This window comes from Rhineura floridana, chromosome 19 (genome assembly GCF_030035675.1).
Source record: "Rhineura floridana isolate rRhiFlo1 chromosome 19, rRhiFlo1.hap2, whole genome shotgun sequence".
Taxonomy (NCBI): Eukaryota; Metazoa; Chordata; class Lepidosauria; order Squamata; family Rhineuridae; genus Rhineura; species Rhineura floridana.
In genome coordinates this window covers 5044966-5064183 of record NC_084498.1, presented here as the reverse complement: position 1 = coordinate 5064183, position 19218 = coordinate 5044966, and the positions used below count along the sequence as shown (strand labels likewise).

The 19218-nt window shown below is 48.3% G+C and overlaps 1 protein-coding gene across 4 annotated transcripts in view; it reads left to right on the top strand.

Moving 5' to 3' along the window:
• SH2B3 (SH2B adaptor protein 3) overlaps positions 1-19218 on the top strand; it is a 76845-nt gene that overhangs the window by 39069 nt on the left and 18558 nt on the right. For all 4 annotated transcript variants that reach the window (XM_061602765.1, XM_061602767.1, XM_061602766.1 and 1 more), the window contains exon 3: positions 18695-18796. In XM_061602765.1, coding sequence (XP_061458749.1) covers positions 18695-18796 — 102 coding nt within the window. The remainder of the gene's footprint in view (positions 1-18694; positions 18797-19218) is intronic.

Below are 19218 nucleotides of genomic sequence, written 5' to 3'. Positions count from 1 at the left end.
AATGCTAAATGGGGAGAGGGCTGCTGGCATCACTGTTGCTGCTGCAGGCCTAAATAGGCACAGCTGTGTCACGGATTAGCGCACTGTACGCAGGACTCTCCCATCACCCAAGATGGTGGGGGTTGTTGATGGCCCTGCTGCCATCTTGGGTGATGGCAAGAATGTGCACACAGTATGCTGACACGGCGCCCTGGTACCACAGGAAGTTGTGCTGCCAGCCCGCACCAGCAGCAGGGTGTGTGTGATTGGGAGGGTGGCTGCCCAGCAGCAGGGGCCTCTCTCAGCATCAGGGGCCCTCAGCCAGTGCCCAACCTGGCCACTCGCTGGCGCTGGGCCTGACTTAAAACAACCACCAATCTTGTCAATATTTTGGCTATGTTTTTCCTCCTTACCTCACGGGCGATTGGTATTTTTTGCTTTTCTCCCCTGGAGGGCCAGTTTCATCTTCCCTTTTCTGTCAAATCTCCCCCCAACCAGTTTCGAAGGAAACGAGAGAGAATTGCGGGCGAAAGTGGCAAGCGTTTTGTCCTTGCTCAAAACGAAAGTGTGCCGTTTGAGCAGCTTCCCCTTTTTCTTTTCTTTCAAGACTTTTTAGTAACAAATATGTTTTGCTCAGTCATAGCCGGCATGTGAAGCGGGACCCCCCTCCACCCCCCCACCCCTCCTTTAACCCATTTCGTTTATTCTGCGTTCTTATCAATGCATGAAGGGATTCCCCCTCCTTTCCAGTATGTTGCTCAAGGCTCCCGCCCCCCCCCCCATATATTTTGAACATCTCCAAACAGCTTTGCTTCCTCAACGTGTCTGGCTTAATAAGAAATACATGTTTGATGTTGGGGGGGGGAGCTCTGTCTCTCTCTACCCCCCCCACATTATTTCTCTCTCTGTTTTGTTGCTAAACAGCTGTTTGCTATTTCAACAAGGGAGCTTTTGTGCCTGGATCTCCCGGCCAGGCCAGGCTAGCGGTTTTATCCACAGAGGGAAAATCCATGGCCACGATCCAAAAGAGCCCCTTCCTGCTTGTCCACAGATTTTGTGTGTGTGCTTGTGTCTCCCTGAGGATTCCCCCCCTTTCAGCGCAAAAGCCTTTCATGCTGTGTCTGTCGCATGTGCATATAAATATATGCATCTGTCTATGCTGTGTCGTTCAGTATTGTTTCTGTGTGTGTTTTGCATTGGTTTTATGAAATAATTCTAAAGAATTAAGTTTTCCCAAAAATGACTTATGTGATGAGACCCAAGGTACAAGGAGGTGGTGGCTGTTTTAAAATGTAACCTCAAGGAGGCAGTGATCAGTACTGTGAAGGCTTGCATGCTGGGCTCTGGGGTCTTTGCTTTTTTGTTTAGTTGGGTTTTGCAACAGGCAGATTCTATCCATAGTTGCTAAAATTAGTCTCTAAGCCAGCCTTTGCCAACCTAGTGTCCTCTACATCTTTTGGACTACAATTCCCATCAACCTTTGCCAGCACAGCTGTACACACATCAGCTCCAGCATTGTATGGCTGTGCTGACTGGGGCTGATGGGAGTTGCAGTCCAAAATATCTGGAGGGCACCAGATTGGCGATGGCTGCTCTAAGACTTCAAGAAGGGGAAGGACTTTTGCTGTGATCTTCATGTGACCTTGCAATCTCATTTCCGGTTGCAACCACAGATCCACCACTTGGTCAAAGCCTGACTTCACTCAGACTCTTGATGCAGCTTGGGGGAGGGGGCCTGAAGGGGGAGCTGCCTTTTCGTGCTGAGTCCTGTTGCCTCCCCTTGACCCCGACCAGAATGGAGCCCTGTGTAGTCATAGTAGTAGTAGTAGTAATGTAATAATGTCAGACAGATCTGCTACTATATGCCTTTTCTTTTCTTTTCTTTTCTTTTCTTTTCTTTTCTGAAAAGCCCTTGTGACAGATATTAGAGGCATGAAAAGAAGGGCTTTGCTTCAAATCTGTGCCTAAATAAATACATTTTACATTCTGCGCTAAGGTTAACCGAATTCTGAGATGTGTATGAAATCAGCAAAAACTTGCATAATTCATTCACAAAAATTATTCTGATTGTGCTAGTTGAGGAAACGGCAGGGACTTGTTAGCTTGACCACCACTGACTGCTTGCTGCATACAGATTGCATCCATAAGGACTAGAAACTTCCTTTTGTTTAAAATGGAATTCTGGGGAAGCTGGATCCTGCATCCACGCATTCTGTGCTGCTTCTGCACTCCCATTTATTTTAAAATATTTCTAAGCCACCCTCCATCCAAATATTGCAGGACAATGTACCATAATAAGATTGTGATATCCATACACTCTGGGAGAAGGCCTCCTGGCACACCTCTCTCGCGCTTTTAGCAAGTGATCATGTTGTTTTGCAAATTCTATAATCTGCTTTCTTCCACATCCACGCCTGAACTGGGACTGATAGCTGCTTACAGAAAGTCATTTATAAGGCAACATCAGGAAAGAAAAAGCTGCAAGTGCCATTAGATCGTTAACTCTTCAATAATCCCTACTCAGCCATGAGGTACACTTGATGATCTTGGGCCAATCACAGTTTCTCAGCTTAGCCTACCACACAGGGTTGTTGTGAGGATGAAAAGGAGCATGGAGAGAACTATGTATGCCACCTTGAGATCTTTGGAGGAAAAGTGGGACATAAATATAATAACTTGTGGGAAATGGGAAACAGCTCTCTTTGCTTGCAAATGACATATAGACTACATCTTTTGGTCCTTTTCTTCTTCTTCTGATAATGTCAACTTGATCAAACTTCCCCCAGAGGAAGCTACGATAGGATCAAATCCATTTTATTCATTTTATTACATATAGATCTCACCCCTTTCTCCGCCCTGCCAGCCACCCTCTTCTGGCACATTCTTAAAACGTCATTCATCTTTGTTGTGACTTCAGATGTTTCAGGGTAAGCCCAGGCAGAGAGGACTGGAAGCTTGGCTCAGCTTTATTATTTGGGCAGGATGCTTTCTTTTGCCAAGTGCTCTGGTGGAACTTGGTGTGTTTTTCTGCTCAGAGCAGTGTGTGTCTCTTGGGTCAGTGGGTAAAGCTACAGGCTGAGACTTAGAAGCTCTTCCGTACGAGAGGCAACTGGCACGTGTAGGCAGCTTGGACCACACCTGGGGTTTCGAAGCCTGATCATATCAGCCTCTTTCATCTCCCACTGTTGCTGGAGAGGCGTCGGAGGAAGCACCCTAAAACGTCCCTTAATTTTTGCTGATGTGGAAATGGCCCTTTCTTGCTGTGACTCCAGATCTCATCCAAATATCTGCAGCGCGGGTGTGCAAAACCCAGCGCCTCCCTCCCCGCTGCTTCTGATGCATGCCTGCACACTGTGACCGGTGGACTAGCTACCCGCCTTATCGCTGGGATGCATCACTTCCCTTTTTTGCTTTTTAAAATTTTATTTCTTTCTCTGCTCTTAATTTATCCCCTGGACTCTTCTCTGCCGTCTCCCCCCCGCCCCGCCCCTTGCAGTGTTCTCAGTTCTGGGCAGCTCTGAGGTTGTTATTTCTCTGAATTGCAGCTTCTTGGAACCAGTTCCTTTGCTCTTCAGAGAGAACGTGATGCAACAGCAGCTTCTGAGATGAAAGGGGCAATGCTTCCTAGTGGATGGGGGTGTGCATTTGGGGTTCAGACGGCCATGTCTCTCTCCCCAGATTTTTGTTTGTTTTTAATTTCATTGGTTTTTCACACGGGCCACACATGTTTAAATTAGCAGATCATATTATTATCGCCCTGCAGACAGGAATTTGGTTTTACTGAACAGAGATGGGCTGTCGCTTAGTGGCAGAACATCTGCTTTGTATGCAGAGTCCCCGGTTCAGCCCCTGGCATTTCCAGGTAAGGCTGAGAAAGTTCCCCGCCTAAACCCCAGAGAGCTGCTGCCAGTTAGTGTAGAAAGTATTGAGGCAGACAGACCAATGGTCTGACTCTGTAGAAGACGGCTCCTTACTTTCACTGATGGCTGCAAGATGTTGCTTTTGATGAGCCTTGGTGGCTGTTGGCTTCTAGCTACCAGGCGTACTTCATCTACTTGGCAGCCTGAATGCAGCTAGTGAAGGAGAGGAAAGGGCTGTGGTAGGATTGTTGTTTTTGGATTTTTTGGTTTGCGAGAAGTAGCTGTGGGGAGCTTCAAGCATCTCCCTTTCGGAAAAACTGAGGTTGCTTTAAATTAGGGGCCGGGAACCTGTGGCACTCCACATGTCATTGAACTCCATCAGCTTTCCAGAGTCCCCAGCCCTGCTTTGAAAGTGTAGCACCCTCTTAGTGCTATTCTCCTCTGCTCAAGTTGTGTGTCAGTTAGCAGACATTAAAACACACACACGCAATCACAATCTCCAGGACACTCTCTTGAGACCCCAATTTAAAGGCTGCTCCCCTGAAATATCCTTTTATCTGTGGCCATGGATAGGGATGGAATTCCCTCACACTGATGTAAGGAGAGGAGGCTGGGATATTGGGGAACTGGCTTCAGTGTAAGATATATTTGCTTGCTTGATCACTGAAAACGAAACCATCATAATAACTGAAAAACCTTTTTTTTTCTCATTTCAATGATTACACCGGCCTCTTCCTTTCAGAAGGAAAACCCAAAGCCTCCTAATTCTGAAATTTTCTTTTGAAAGTTATGATTCAAAGCTGCTTTCTGATACAGTGATTGATCTAAAGGAGCAATTGATTTTGAAGCATCCCTGTGGCCGCAATGCACTTCTTGTGTTCTCTGTTATATTCTAGTTCTGCTTAAAAGCCAAGGTTGCCTTCCTCCTGTTCATCCCAGCCCACAGCGTTTCCTTCAAGATTTCTTTGGTTGTCTACTAGCAGATCATTTCCAATTTCCTCTCTGGAATTTTTTTTTTTAAATGCAAACTCTTTGGCATGAGATGCCTAAGAACTGTCTGACAAGAGTTTCCTTGTATTTCTGGCCACGAGGTATGTTGCCTCCTGAGATGAGGACAAATATCTCAGTGGTACAGCACCTAATTTGCATGCAGAAGGCGCTGGATTCGATCCCTGATGGCATCTGCAGTTAAAAAAGAATCGGCTAGCAGGTGATGAGAAAATCCTCGCTCTGCAAGAGGCCCTGGAGAGCTGCTGGCAGTCAGAGTAGAAAATACAGCAATAGCCAATGGTGATTTTGAAGTGTAGGAGCTCATCCTGACAGCATTCAGAGCTCTGCCTTTCTCAAGGCATGTGTACAAGCATATACACAGCCCAGGATCAGGAGCGCATGTTGCATCGTACCCATTCTATTAGTATCAGCGTGACCTCAGTCCTCTTAATGGTGTCCTAGGAGTGAGCTGCACTGAACTCAGCTGTGCTTGCTACCAACTGTTGGTCCTGTGCCCGCAGCCTACCACAGCAAAGCACACCCCTCCACTGAACGCTGCTGGTCGGGTGAGGAAATCCAGACACTTTACTTTATTAACATTTTGCTCTGTCAGCAGCAGCCAGGAACTTTGAAATCACTTTGGACAGCTCCTTGACAGTTTGGACTAAAACCCAGAGCGGATTCACTCTCCCACTGGCATCGGAGTCACCAGTCTCCACTGCTGATGGGAGCTGGACTCCGATCCGAAAACACCTGGAGGGCACCAGGATGGCCCTCCATCATCTACCGGACCATGGTTTTCACAGCTGGATGTTCTCTGATTTCTCCTTCCAAGGGATCCCTGCCTTGCTGGCAGCCAAATGGAGTGCGATTGTGTTGATTCTGGGGTTCCCAGAGGAGCTGGTGTTGTTTTTGCTGCTGAGGTTTGGGAGGTGAAGGGGGAGAATCTGGGTCTGAGGCACAGGATATAGGATGTGGTAGTTGTTGGGGGTAGGGATGGAAAGATCTGTCAATTTTGGTTCTCTCACTGTCTCATTTTTCCAGTCTTAAAGTCAGTTCTACAGCAATTTGCTGTGTTTTTTTTAAATCCTCATGAAAATTATTCAGCATTTTAATGGTAATTATTCCCGATAAACACATTTTTGTCTTTAGTTTTGACCAATGAACACATTTTTGCAAGCAATTTCTCCTAATATAATGCATTTTTGTATGCTATCATTTCTATACACATTTCCCCTAACATATGAATTTTTGCAAACATGGTTTGGCTGGAGAACTGCATTGCAAAATGTTGGGTAAGTGCAGATTTTGAAGGATGGCTGTGTTTTGGTTCTCTTATTGTTTCAGAAAGTGCAGATTTGATCAATTTGGCTTTAAGTGTGAACAGAATCAAATTTCTCCTCCCTTCCCCTGTTGCAGATGCAGGCGAGACTAGATGCTTCAGTTCAGGCTTCCTTAGGCTTATAGCAAGTTCTTCCACATCACTAGCTAGGCTCTGTGGGGTTCCACGCCTGAAGAGCACTGCCTGGGATCCTTATTGGGTGGGATCCTGACAAGCTGGGACCTTTGACACAGTGGCGCCTGGTGGTGGCAGAAGCACGTTGGACAGCTCCTTGAAAGTTTGGACTAAAACCCGGAGTGGATTCCACTGCCCTACTGACATGGAGTCACCAGCTGCCTCTGCTTCTTCATGGAAGACTGAGCACAGATCCTTCCTCTGAGCAGTGTGCACGGACTCTTGCAGCAGTTGTCCTCTTAAAAGCCCCCACCGCTGTTCTTAACTTGCTCTGGTCCTAATTCCCAGGGTGGGGATGAATCGGGTGAACAATTGGGGCCTGTGAAACCTGTGAAACAAGTTGTAAGCGGGGCTCAGGAACCACAACAGAGCCAGTGTGAGTTGTGGTTAGTGCACTAAAGTGGGGCTGGGAAGATCCAAATTCAAATCCTCACTCTGCCTTAAAAGTTGACTGGGTAACCTTGCACCAGTCTAACCTACCTCACAGGGTTGTCACAATGGTAAAAATGGGCAAGCTGTGGTCTCTGCCTTAAGCTCCCTGGGGGAAAAGTGGGATATAAATGTCACAAATAAATGTTTCTGTTGCTCTGCATGTTCTTTAATGCTCTGTGTTATATTTTTGGAATGTGTTGAACTGTAACAATTTTATTAAAAAAAAGTACTAAACAAGGGCAAAATCCTCACTATCTGCTCTGCGCATGGCTGCACGCCTGAACAGCTGAGTCCCTGCTGACTTGTTGCCTGTGGTGAGGGCCCAGCATGACTCGTTCAGTCATGACTTTGGGACAGCTGTGGCATTAATGCGTTCTAAAGCAAGGTGGGCAAACAGCAGCCTTGCATGATCTAGTTTGTGTTGGTTCTTTTGTGAGACCCTCGAGATCCACCCACTGGAGCCAGGGGCAGATCGGCTGAGGCGGGGGGGCGTATTCTTAGAATTAAAGAACAGGGTGCCTCTGCTTAGCCCAGGTCAGGAATTTGTTTTCAACGCCCTGCAACTGATCTTGCAGATCTTCCTGTCCCATGAAATTCCATGCCAGGTTTTCCCTCTCAGCTTTTTTCATCTCTGCAGCCTAATTTACAAGGTCTTCCCCCACTTAAAAGCCTTTTTGTTGGGGAAAAGATCTTAGTTCAGTGGCAGAGCACCTGCTTTGCGTGCAGAAGGCCCCAGGTTCAACCCTTGGCCTCTCCTGGTAGCTGCCAGTCAGTGTAGACCAGACTGAGCTAGCGGGACCAATGGTATAAGGCAGCTTCCTGTCTGGTTGGTATTGTTAGACAATTGGGAGTCAGGCAAGGGAGGAGGGCTGGTCCGTGCTCTGCAAGTGAATCCTCTTTGAGTATCAGTTCGATCTCACTGACCCATTTCTCTTGTGGGGTAGAGGAAACGAAAGCTGCGTGCTCTGGAGGCTGGCGGGGTTTTGTGGAAGTGTCTGCTTGGGGGTTTGTACCCCTTTTTTTTGGTCATTGTGAAACCAGCTCTTGCTTCTGACAGTCAATCCTGGCCTGTGTGGTTGAATGTTGAGCTTCTGTCCCCCTCCAACATCTGATCTGACAGGTTTCTTTATTTTTAGGGCTTTCAGCCGACGTGAAGAATTTTTAGTGCATGCATCGACTGCCTACTAATTGACTTTCAATATAAATAAAGTCTGCTTATTGCAAAAAGCTCAAATGGAAATGAGGGACGGATTTGTAATTTTAAGAGTTGGCATTCACTGTCAGAAAGGAAAAGGCATGGCTAACATATACACCAAATCACACTAATGTGCCAGCCTCAAAACAGCTTTTATTTAAAAAATCAGCAGGTTTGCCCCTAACTTGCTCTAAGAAATAAAATTGCATCTTCCTGTTGATGAACTAAACCTGTAGCTGACTGATTTATATGGGGTCCATCTTCTTCTGCCCTTCCTTATATCACCCCCCCCCAAATCCTGCTCCTGTCTCTGTCTTTGAAAAGAATATGCTGTACGGAGCATCTTCCGCCGCGTCCCCTGCTGATCAGGCAAAAGCACCATCTGTCTTCCTCCCAGTCAAAAAGGGTGGCCAGTGCTCCTCTGTCTGTCCTTCCATCCCATTGCTATGCTGCCTTTTCCTATAAAGCATGCAAGGTGCTGTACTCCCCCATTTTATTCTCACAACAATAGGGGTTTAGTCAGCTGGGGTTGCGGGGGGTCATTGTCCCCTTGCTTTTTTGGAATCAGCACCCCAGCCAGGTCTATGTAGGAGCCAATCAGCATGAAAGAGGAGTGTGTTGGCCACTGTGAAGAGCCCTTGTCCTTTCGTGCCAATTGGATCCAGTCAGAGTGAAAGGTGAGTCAGCTGTTGAGAAGACTCTTCGCAGTAGCTAACCCAACAGCTTTTCCTTTCATGCCGATTGCCTCCTAGGGATGTCTGTTGCAGTGGAATGTGACTCGCTAGATGATGGGGAGAGCAAGGGAGGCGAGGGAAAGTGTTTGTGGCAGTGAAGGGGCGTGGCGTGACCGTGATGAAGGGACCCTGCACTTCTGAGTTTGCCACTGCCCTGCTGCACAACAACCCTGTGTGGTGGACTCAACCGAGAGAGAGTGTGACTGCTGCCACATGTCACTCGGCAAGCTTTGTGGCTGAATGGGGACCAGCACCCTGGTCCCAGTCTGATAGCCTAAGGAACCCACCGCACCATGACACGTCTCGTGTCTTGTGATGATGAAGAGGCCTGATTCTGCGCTGCAGAGCTCTGTGGAGCGGGGAGGCATGCTTTCACGATGTGACTCTCGGCTTTTGCCTGCCTCTGAATGCCAGTTGCCAGGGATCTCTGTCGGGTGGAGCGCCGTGGTGGCGCTCCGGTTCTGCTTGCCGGCTTCCCAGAAGAGGCTTCTGGTTGGCCACTGTGGGAAGAGGTTCCTGGCCCAGATGGGCCTTTGGCCTGTTCCAGGTGCTGCACGGCTTTTCTTGAGGTGCAGGAGGCTACACGTCAACCACGCAGAAGTCGGAAGTTTCTCCCCAGCCGCCCTCTTCTCCATTCCCCATCCAAGGAAGGAAGAGGCGTTGCCATGATTCGGGGCCAGGCACAAGCCCTCGAGGCATGCCAGAGTGGGGCCTGGGGAGGGGGTTGTTGGCTGGGCCTGTAGAGACTTTCTGTGGCCGTGCTTGGCTGGGGCTGGTGGGAATTATCACCCCAGACAGCTGAAGGGCACCGCTTGGAGAAGGCTGCCCTAGCGTGTCTTGACAGGTTACATTTCATTGCGTTTCCTCTCATTCTGGCTTCCTGCAATTGCTCTGAACGCCACGATGTGTTGTCATGAGAGTAACTGGATAACCAGCTGGATTGTTAACTTCAAAATCGGCTGTTGAAATAGCGGCAACTTTCCTTCACTGCCCTTTGCCGCTGCTAAATGAGAGGGCAGGTGACCACAAATCGCTTTACATTTCTGTTAATTTGCCCAGGAGTCCCTGTGTGCTTTACAGCTCTCTGCGCCTTTTGCCTGCCCGGCTTCCTGTTCCTTTTTTAAAATTTCCCACACCTCTCCCATCTTTGAGAAGGCCGCATTTTCTCATCCGCTGTCGCACATCCATTTCAGCATCTCTAAACTGGGAAAATGTGAGCCCTGGCTGGATCCTGCGGGGCCTGTCTGATGCCATCGGAGAGTATGGCATGTTTGTGTTTTGCGTGTTGAAAGGACACCCTGTTCTGTTTTCTTGCAGAGCCTGGTAACTCTGCTGCCTGCTGGCCTCTTTATCTCTACCAACCAAACGTGTTCGCTGTCCCGGCCCTGGGCTCTCCTGTCTGCCTGTTTTCCGGGCGTTTCATTTTGAGGAACTGCAAAGCAACTTTAGACAAAGCTCAGTGGCTTTTACTCAGAACTAGGAGTGGAAGGGATCTGCCCGTTTCGGATCTCCCAGTTTCTCCCTTTTCCCATCTTAAGTTCAGTCCTCCAAATTTCTGCACCAGTTTGCAATTAAAAAAAAACCTTCATGAAATTTCTGCAGCATTTTAGTTCAAATTTCTCCCAATAAATACAATTTTCATGCGTTTTTGACTAATGTATGCATTTTTGCAAGCCGTTTCCCCTAATATAATGCATTTTAATACTATTTTCACAATGGCATTTTTATGCATGCTTTCCCCTAATACATGCATTTTTGTAAACAATGTTTGGTTGGAGAACTGCATTGCAGAATTTGGATAAGTGTGGTTTTGAAGGATTTGGTTCTCATACTGTGTTACAAAGTGTGAATTTGATACATTTGTGTTGATCCTCTCCATAGAGCCATGTAGCCCAGGATTTGGATTCAGGGCCCCCAGGCTTGGGTACAAAAGCCTTGGACAAAAAAATTGAATTTCCAGGTTTTATGGATTATGCCAAGCTTTGATCATGCACCTTCCCAAATTAGTTTAGGAACTTTGTCGGCAAGACTTCCTCGCACAATGATGTGCTGCCAGGTGTACAAATGGTTTTGGGCACTGGGCAAAACAAAATGGCAGCTGAGCGCTGTGTGATAGACCCTGATGACATCAGGCCTGTGTGCCATATTCAACTAACCCTGGTGGAGTTCCCTGGCATCCATGCCCTCTGTTTGGTCCTGAGGACCAATACACATAAGCTCAGGGCTGATGGAAACGATACCATGGCAACATCATGCTGGGCACCTGTGTGTCGGTGAGGAGATATGCAACAGCACAGTGAGATTGGGTCATGCCGTGCCATGCGCTGTAATGAAGAAAAAACAGCCAAGAGCTACAGAGACCTTATATGGTTTCCAGACCATTCGCTGTGCTTGCATGATCTCTGATGTTGAATAATCTCCTGGCAAGTAGAAAAATGAGTACAGCAGGAGGGGGCTGACCTAGATACTCTCTCCTTGGTGTGCTAGATTTCTACATGCAGACATTTCAAAAGCATTTTTAACCCTGGGGGAGCATTCAGATTTGTTCCACAGCTGCAGCTGAGTGGCTTGCCATGAGTGAACGACACGCAGCCCGAGTCAAATGGGCCGGGAAGAAATGTTTCCTGTCCTCTGTATTTAGGCAAGTGGAGAACTCAGCTCGCTACTTTGGGGCCTCTTCCAGTTGCCTCTTCTTAGCCGGGGCACATTTGGATTTTCCAAGCCCAGAGAGGTCCTTTGCCTGCGGGATCCACAGGTGCTTCCTTGCCATTCCATTCACGTTGCTTTGGCTTTTCCATTCTATTTTATTTTAATTATTATTTTACTTTATTTTGTTATCCATTTCTCCGGAAAGGAGGGAAGGCCTCTCCTTTGCTGTCTCTGTTGGAAAAAAGCAGAGGCAAAAATGGTGTCCCTTGCCCTGGGGGGAGCCGAGAGAGAGCCACTCCTAAGGCTGGGAGTGACCTCTTCCTCGCCCTCCCCACGCCAACCCTGGCCCAGTCCCTGCCGTCTTTCTGAGAAGAGCTGACCGGTCTGAGCCCACCCCCCCCACCCCCCTTCACAAGCTGTTGCTGCATTTGGCTCCAAATCGCAAAGGGGGCTGAGTGACTCATCGGCCCACAAACCTCAGAAGGCTACAGAACCGGGAAACGAAAACAGCGTGACACAGATGGAAAGCAGAAGCGCATTTTTCCCAGTTAGGGGAGGGAGCTGGGATATTTTGGGAGCTGTCGCCACATCCCCTTCCATGGCAAAAGGAAATCCGATTGTTCTCTCCCCGCGCCCCCCAGCGCTGCCAACTTGCCCAATACCTAGAATGTAGTATGGTTGCTGCTGCTGTTGATGATTAAAGATGACGCCGACAGCCAGGTGGTGCCCCATCAATGGCATTTTACCGTGTAAAATGTGCACAAAAGAACAGTCAAAATTCCAACAGCGAAAAATGAAGGGGGCGTTTTGCTGGACAGGTGTGTGACGGGCTCACTCTGAGCCACAGATTCTTTCCAGTTGGCCCACACAGCCTTTGCCACCCGTTCTTCTCTCATGCTTAGATGGCTTTAAAGCACGTTGGGGAACCTGTAGCCCTCCAGATGTTGGCTGGGGCTGATGGGAGTTGGAGTGTGACAACATCTGGAAGGCCACAGGTTCCCCATCCCTACTTTACAGGGGACAAATTTGTTGATAGATAAGGTCAGTCAGTGGCTCTCTGCAGTGATGGCTAAATGGAACTTCCATGTCCAGGGGTAGTATATCTCTGAATATCAAAGGCTATCGCGCAGAGATGGGGAACCTTTTGTCCTCCGGAGGTTGTTGGACTACAGCTCCCATCATGGTTAGGCAGTTATCTGAGGTCTTTGGGGGGGGGATGCCTACTTTTTCATTTGTGTAGGTATTTTGACTTGTGTGTGTGCGTGCTGAGCATGGCCAGTTTTTCTTCTATGAAATAGCACTTTGTGGCACCCACTGCAGCTAGATTTCCAGATGTTGCTCCGGGCCAAAAAAGGGCTAGGGACCCAATTTATTAGTATTGTTATTGTTGTTATTATCATTCTTTATTCAATTTATATCCCGCCCTTCCTCCCAGTAGGAGGCACCTTAATCTGCGCTTAAGGATAGAAACATTGTAACCAAATAAATAAATATATGAGAAGATGCATTTTGTAGGGTTTTTTTTTTTAATGAAGTCTTGTGTTGGGGACCCCAGGCAGCCCAGCTGATCGCCAACTCAGCCCTCCCTTCCTGGCTGAAGTTGAGCATCCCAGCTATCGGTGAAAGTTTGCATAACGTACAGACTTGTAACATTTGCGTCTCAAACTCCCCTTTGCAATGGAAGGATTTGCTTTGTATATGGCGCGGGGCCTTAGCTGTGTGGCAGGGCACCCGCTTGGTATGCAGAAGGCCCCCCTGCGCAGCCCCCTGCATCTCACACTTGTGGCCCCTCCCTGCCTGTAGAGCGGCTGCCATTCCAGTCGAACGCCTGTGAACCAGGTGGAGAAATAGCCTGATCTGGTGTCAGACATGTTCCGGTCTTCCCCTGTTCCATTCTGGAGAAGAAGATAAGAAACGCAGCTGAAATGGAGAATGTTTTTTAAATTATTCTTTTCTGTCTTGCACAAGGGACGTCTCTTTGGCCGAGTAAATCCAGCCCATCTTTTCTTCCCCCCCCCCCCGCATTGCTATCTCTAATGGGAAGGAGCTGCTGATCAAGGGAAGGATCTGAAATCTCACATTGTGTCCTAAAATCCTTGGGAAGGAAGAGGCGGCAGCTCGGTAGGAGCTGAAAAGGTCCCAGGTTCAATCCTGGCATTTCCAGGTAGGCCAGGAAAGATCCTAGCCTGAAGCCCCTGAGAGCTGCTGCCAGTCAGTGTGCTACGTCTTGATTGGACTCGTGCAAGGTGCCTCCCTGAGTCCCTGTTTAATTCAGCCTTTTATTCAGAACCAGGAAGTTTAGGATTTTACATTGTTTTCAGGCTCAGAGTGCCTGCTTTGTGTGTGAAATCTTCCAGGTTCAACCTCTGGGCAGCCCTGGGAGAGACTCCCTGTCTGAAATCCTGGGGAACCTCTGCCAGCCAGTGGAGACAGCACTGCGCTAGAGGGATAGAAGGCGGCTTCCTATGTAGGCACTGACTGTGGTTGCTCAGTGGCAAAGGAACAGGCTGTTCCTGTTCCGCTTAGCACAACAAAGGGCTTACCTGGTGCGCATCAGCCTTCTGGTTCCTGAGATTGTATTAGAGGCCTGACTTCAGGTCCCTTGTCTTCTGGAGTGTGTGTGTGTGTGGGAGGTACCAGAGACAGGATCTTGGCGGTGGCAGCTTGAAACTTCCCATACCGGTGTGCCTGGTGCCAAGTTGGCATCTGTTAGATGCCAGGTCAAAACCATCTCTCCTCTCCCCAGCCGGGCTTCTAGATTGCAGCTGTTTTTAAACAACATTGCAACGGTTTGCCCTGTTGTGTTAATGACAGGTACGTTTGCTGCCTTGAGAATACTGTCTGGACGGTGGGATCAAGCCCGTGTCCCGGCGCTTACTCCAGGACGTGGGCGAGAGGTTTTGTGGGGCCCGTATTGTGCACTCTTCAGCCTCCCCCACTTCCGTTGCAAGCGGAGGCCTTCTGCTTTCTTGCAACTTCTGTTTGGGGACAATGCATCCTTCTCCCATTTCCTGGATGACTTTCTGCAGCGCTCTATCTGTGAGCGGTTTCACAGATGCTGGAATCTCAAGCAGCTGTGGAGTTTCCTCTGCTGTTGCTGCTGTAGGACTTTTTTTAAAAAAATGTGTTTTATTTTGTTGCTGCTTTCCTCCCTCCAACAGAGAGCCTGCCTTCCCCTGTTCCCCAGCCTTTGTGGGGTGGGGTCTTGCCAGGATTCAGCAGGCCTTGGGTTTGGCTGGGACTCTGTTGGCCACCAAGTGCCTCTCTGTTAACAGCTCTGACCCTGAGTGGTTCATTTCTTCACCGGCGGCTTGTTAAATGCCAGTGAGTCACACCACCCTGCCCAGCCAAGAGAATTTCTGAGGTTCTTGTCTGTGGAAAAATCCAAGCGCTTCATCAGCTGAGACTGGAAACGGTCTGTCTGCTCAACTGATTGCGTTGTGAGGCTTCCTGCCTTCCTTTAGCTCTCCGTGCCTGGTTGCCAGCTCTCAGTAAGGGACCGATTTTGGGCCAGTCCTGCAGCATCAGATGGGAAAGTGGTTCCCAGCTGTTGCCTCAGTTTCCCTCCTGGTTTTTCTGGGTGGCATAATTAGCCGGAGAGGTGGCCTTGCTGCACCTGGAGCAGGGTGGATGGGGACCGCGGCTGCAAGAATGCACTCCCTTCTCCGTGTTTGCTCCTTCAGCCCCTCCAAAAGACCGTTCTGACGTATTTGACGTTGAGTGGAATCTAATCCACTGATCAGGAGTTTTCTATGTTCTGCAGTCACAACCCTTTGGGCATTGGAACTGGTATTGGGCATTGAGGGCAGTGTCATGAGAATCTCAGCTGAAAAGATTTTAAAAACAATAAATCCAAGGTTCTAGTCCTGTGACTGGCTGCAAATTATAAGCTGGAAAACATATGGGTTACTGGAGGAAACCTCAAAGCTGGAGCGGGCTAATTAGGATTATGAATGGCCAAGGGGCAGGATTTTGGGGTTCTCGTGGTCAGCAAAAGCAGAATACAATTATGCAGAACAAGAAATAATCCACATCATTTGTACAAGCTGTGGAATTTAGCTTTCCTCTGTGAGTACTTTGGAAAGGCTCAGCCACAGTCACGTTAAGACAGATATCTATTCTCATACATTCATCCAGGAGCCTTTGTTTTCCCCAGCCCATAGCTCAGGGTAAGCGACAGCCTTCCAGATGTCCATATTGCTGGGCTGCACCTTCCATCCGCCCTGACTGTTAGCCATGCTGGGTGGGGCTACTGGGAGATGGAGTCCAGCAAAGATGTTTTGCTTTAATACGTCTTTAAAGATGCTTTAACACGTTTTAAAGTCTTTTGTTTTTAAATTGCTTTGGAGTGCTTTTAGTGTTTTCCTTGCCATCCTGGGTACCGACTGGGACGAAGGGCAGGATATAAATTTAAGAAATTCCTGTTCTCATACAGTTTTTCCCACCAAACATTCCTATTTCTGCCTGCCTCCCAACCATTAACTCCCTCTAAGGAAACATTTCCTGCTTATCCTGTATCATTCATCCTGGACTGTTTTTTCTGGTTGGGGAAAGCTCTGACAGTGATCAGGTGTTTCCTGAAGGGAGATCTTTAGTGATCCTGCTACCTGTGGCATCTCATTGCGAGACTGACAGGTGTATTCAACAATGTAGTGGCAAATTGAGACGTCTCTTCTCTGTGGCTAACACACTCATGCTGATTGGCTCATAGGATGCTGGAGACATTGGGACCCTGTTCCCAAAAAAGTAAGGGGTCTAAGATCCCCTGAGACCCTGGACGACTGCACCACTGGGGGTATTACTAGAAATGGGGGTGGGGTTATCAGGCGTCTCTGCCCATCCCACCACTGTTGAAGCCCCTTTGAGTCTAAGCTGGGCAGCCCGCCAGTAACTGTGACTGTTCAACTTTTTGCAGTGCCATATATGTTTGGCATCATCATGCGGACCTTTGGTTCCAGAGAGGAAAAGCCATAGAGGCTGCTGGATTCTGGCATAACTTTTCAACTAAGGCCAGGAACGACGGAGAAAATCGATGTACTCTGTACTAGCCATGGGGAAATCTGGTGTGCAGAACTTGTACTGGGGGTGGAGGTGGCTGGCCCAGAAATTCTCTGTCCAAAAGTCAAAGCTTCTTCCCTTACTGTGCAAAGTGGGAGGCTCCGATTCCTTCCCCTTGCTGTTGCTTCTCTGGGTGGAAAATCCAGTTTCTAAGAAGGCTGCCAGCTTTGTCTGTGGCTTGCAGCAACAGCTTACATTCCCAGCATCTGCATTTGTTGCTCTGTGTCAGAGGAAGGGTGTTTTAAAATGTACGGTGTCTCTTGGAGCCACTGGGAGTGGAAACTGCTGGATTTGCTTCTCCTTGCTCGCTTGGAGAGCCATTAATGGGAGAAGTTGTCCTGGAAATGGAAGATACAGCGAAGAGCAACCATTCCTAACCCAGCGTCCTACAGAAGTTCTGGACTAAAACTGCCGTCAGCCTCAGCTGGGGCAGATGGAAGCCATTGTCCAAAACATTGGTAGTTTTACTGTCTGAGCATGTGCAGAATTCCTTTCGATTGTGACATGATTTTGTTCTTAAAAAATGCAAACAAAGCAATCTTAAAAATATGTAATCAACCAACCAAAGCACTAGGGACACCTTTCCTAGGAGGAAAGACTGATGTGTTCTGGAACGTATTGGTTTTGGGAGTAAAGAAAAAGGAGAGCCTGGCTGGGAGTCCAGAGTCTGTGCGTTCAAATCCCCACTCGTGAAGCGGCGGTAACACAGCCGAAGCTCTGCTCACGGCCGGAGTTCGATTCCAACGAAAGGAGGAAGTCGAATCTCTGGTAAAAGGGGTCGAGGTCCACTCAGCCTTCCATCCATCCATGGTCGGTACCTGGCATATGCTGGGGGGTAAAGAAAGGCCGGGGACGGAACTGGCAATCCCACCCCATATATACGATCTGAATAGTAAACGTCGCAAGACGTCACCCTAAGAGTCGGAAACGACTCGTACTACAAGTGTGGGGACACCTTTACCTTTTTTTAAAGATCACCCCACAGTGAGTGGCTCAGGGGTTACGTGCCCTGCCACCTGTGCAGCCGTGGGCAAGCGGCAGAGTCCCAAGTTGCCCCCCAGCTGGCAGTTGCGGACAAGGAAGGGGCTGGCTTGTGCCGCTGTGGCAAGCTGAGCAGGCCCTAGCCAGCTGGGAGGACTAGCCTCAGAGGGAGGCAATGGTAACCATGAAATCCCTATTCATAGGGTCGCCATAAGTCGGGATCGACTTGAAGGCAGTCCATTTCAAACATGATTAAGAGGATACAAAATTATAAATGGTGTGGAGAGCATAGACAGATGTTTCCCCCCACATTGCCTGTAATTAATATCCAACATTATTGTAGGAAGTTGCCATTGATCCATCTTGCTCAGCAGTATCATATTGACTGGCAATGGCTCTCCGGATGTCAAGGGGTCTCTCAGTGAATCCAGCATCTTCTGCATGTCAAGCAAAGATCCTGCCACTGAGCTAAGGTCCTTCCCCAAGTTGTGGTGATGCCCGCAGGCTTAGATGGCTGTGTCCTCTGTAAACTTGTTTTATCGATGTCTGTTGGTGATGATGCACAAAGCTTCCATATTCTGAGTCTGTCTGCCTCTGAATGCCAACTACTGGGGACCCACTTGTCTTGCATCTGTATCTCCCAGAGGCATCTTGGCTGACTACTTTCACTCAGAGACAGAGCACTGGGCTTTTCGATTCAAGCAGGGTGTGTGTGTGTCCTAGTGGCAATGCATTTCTGACACGTTAAAACATGACAACTTCATTGTACATCTTTTGGCGAATGCTGAACATGCACCTCTTTACCCTGACCTTCGACATATGAGAGATATATAGGACCCCCTCCCCTATTATCTGTGAAGTTATTTAGGTTGCTTATAACTGTTTTAATTATGTGTTTTAAAATTATTGTACGTTGCCCTGGGACCTCTGGGTAAAGGATGGGAAATAAATTCTAATAATAAATAAATAAATAGAAAACCTTTTTCCTGTACCATGGCTTTTGCTGGCTACTGATGGGATCTTTGAACTGTCTGCCTTATTTGTTTATTTTAATGCTTTTGATTGGACTATATTTTATGATATCGTTGTACACTGCCTCAAGAGGCCCACATAACAGGTGGCAAATAAATATTTTAATGAAAGAAATAGTAAAAAAAATAAAAGCCGCCACCTTGGCTTTTATGGGTTGTTTTTTGGTTCCTGTGATGTAACCGTCGCCAGCCTGGCACCCTCCAGATGTTTCCAAAACTGGTACAACCAGTGTGTGGACTTGACTCACCGTGACTGCTTCTCTCTGCAGAGTTCGAGGCCAAAGCTGCAAACCGCCTGTTCGGCAATCCAAGATATCCGGCGCTGCACTCGCCTGGAGATGCCTGACGACATGGACACCTTTGTGCTCAAGGTACAAAGGCAACTGCGCTTTCTTTTGCGGCAACTGCGCTTACGGGAGGGGGCGCCATAGGTAGGAGAGCTGAGTGCATGCTGCTTTGGGTCTTGTTGTTGTGGCCGTTGCCTGGAGGTAGAATTCTCCCCCAGGTTATAATTGTTTGGGCCGGGGTGTGTGTGTTCATGTTCTGAGACAGAACTGCCATTCTGTGAAGTTGCCTGGAAATCCAGGTCTAAGGGTGAGAAGCTAGTGATGGAAATAGGAACCTGCTTTATATGAGGTCAGGCTATTGGTCCATTTAGCCCAGTATTGCCTAATCTGATTGGCAGCCGAGTTGTTAGCAGGTGGGTCAGGGGAGCCGAACCCCAGGAGTTTTGCACTGGGCCTCCTCCCATTTCTGCTTTCTCAGAGCCTTGCATTTGCACCTGTGCCTATAC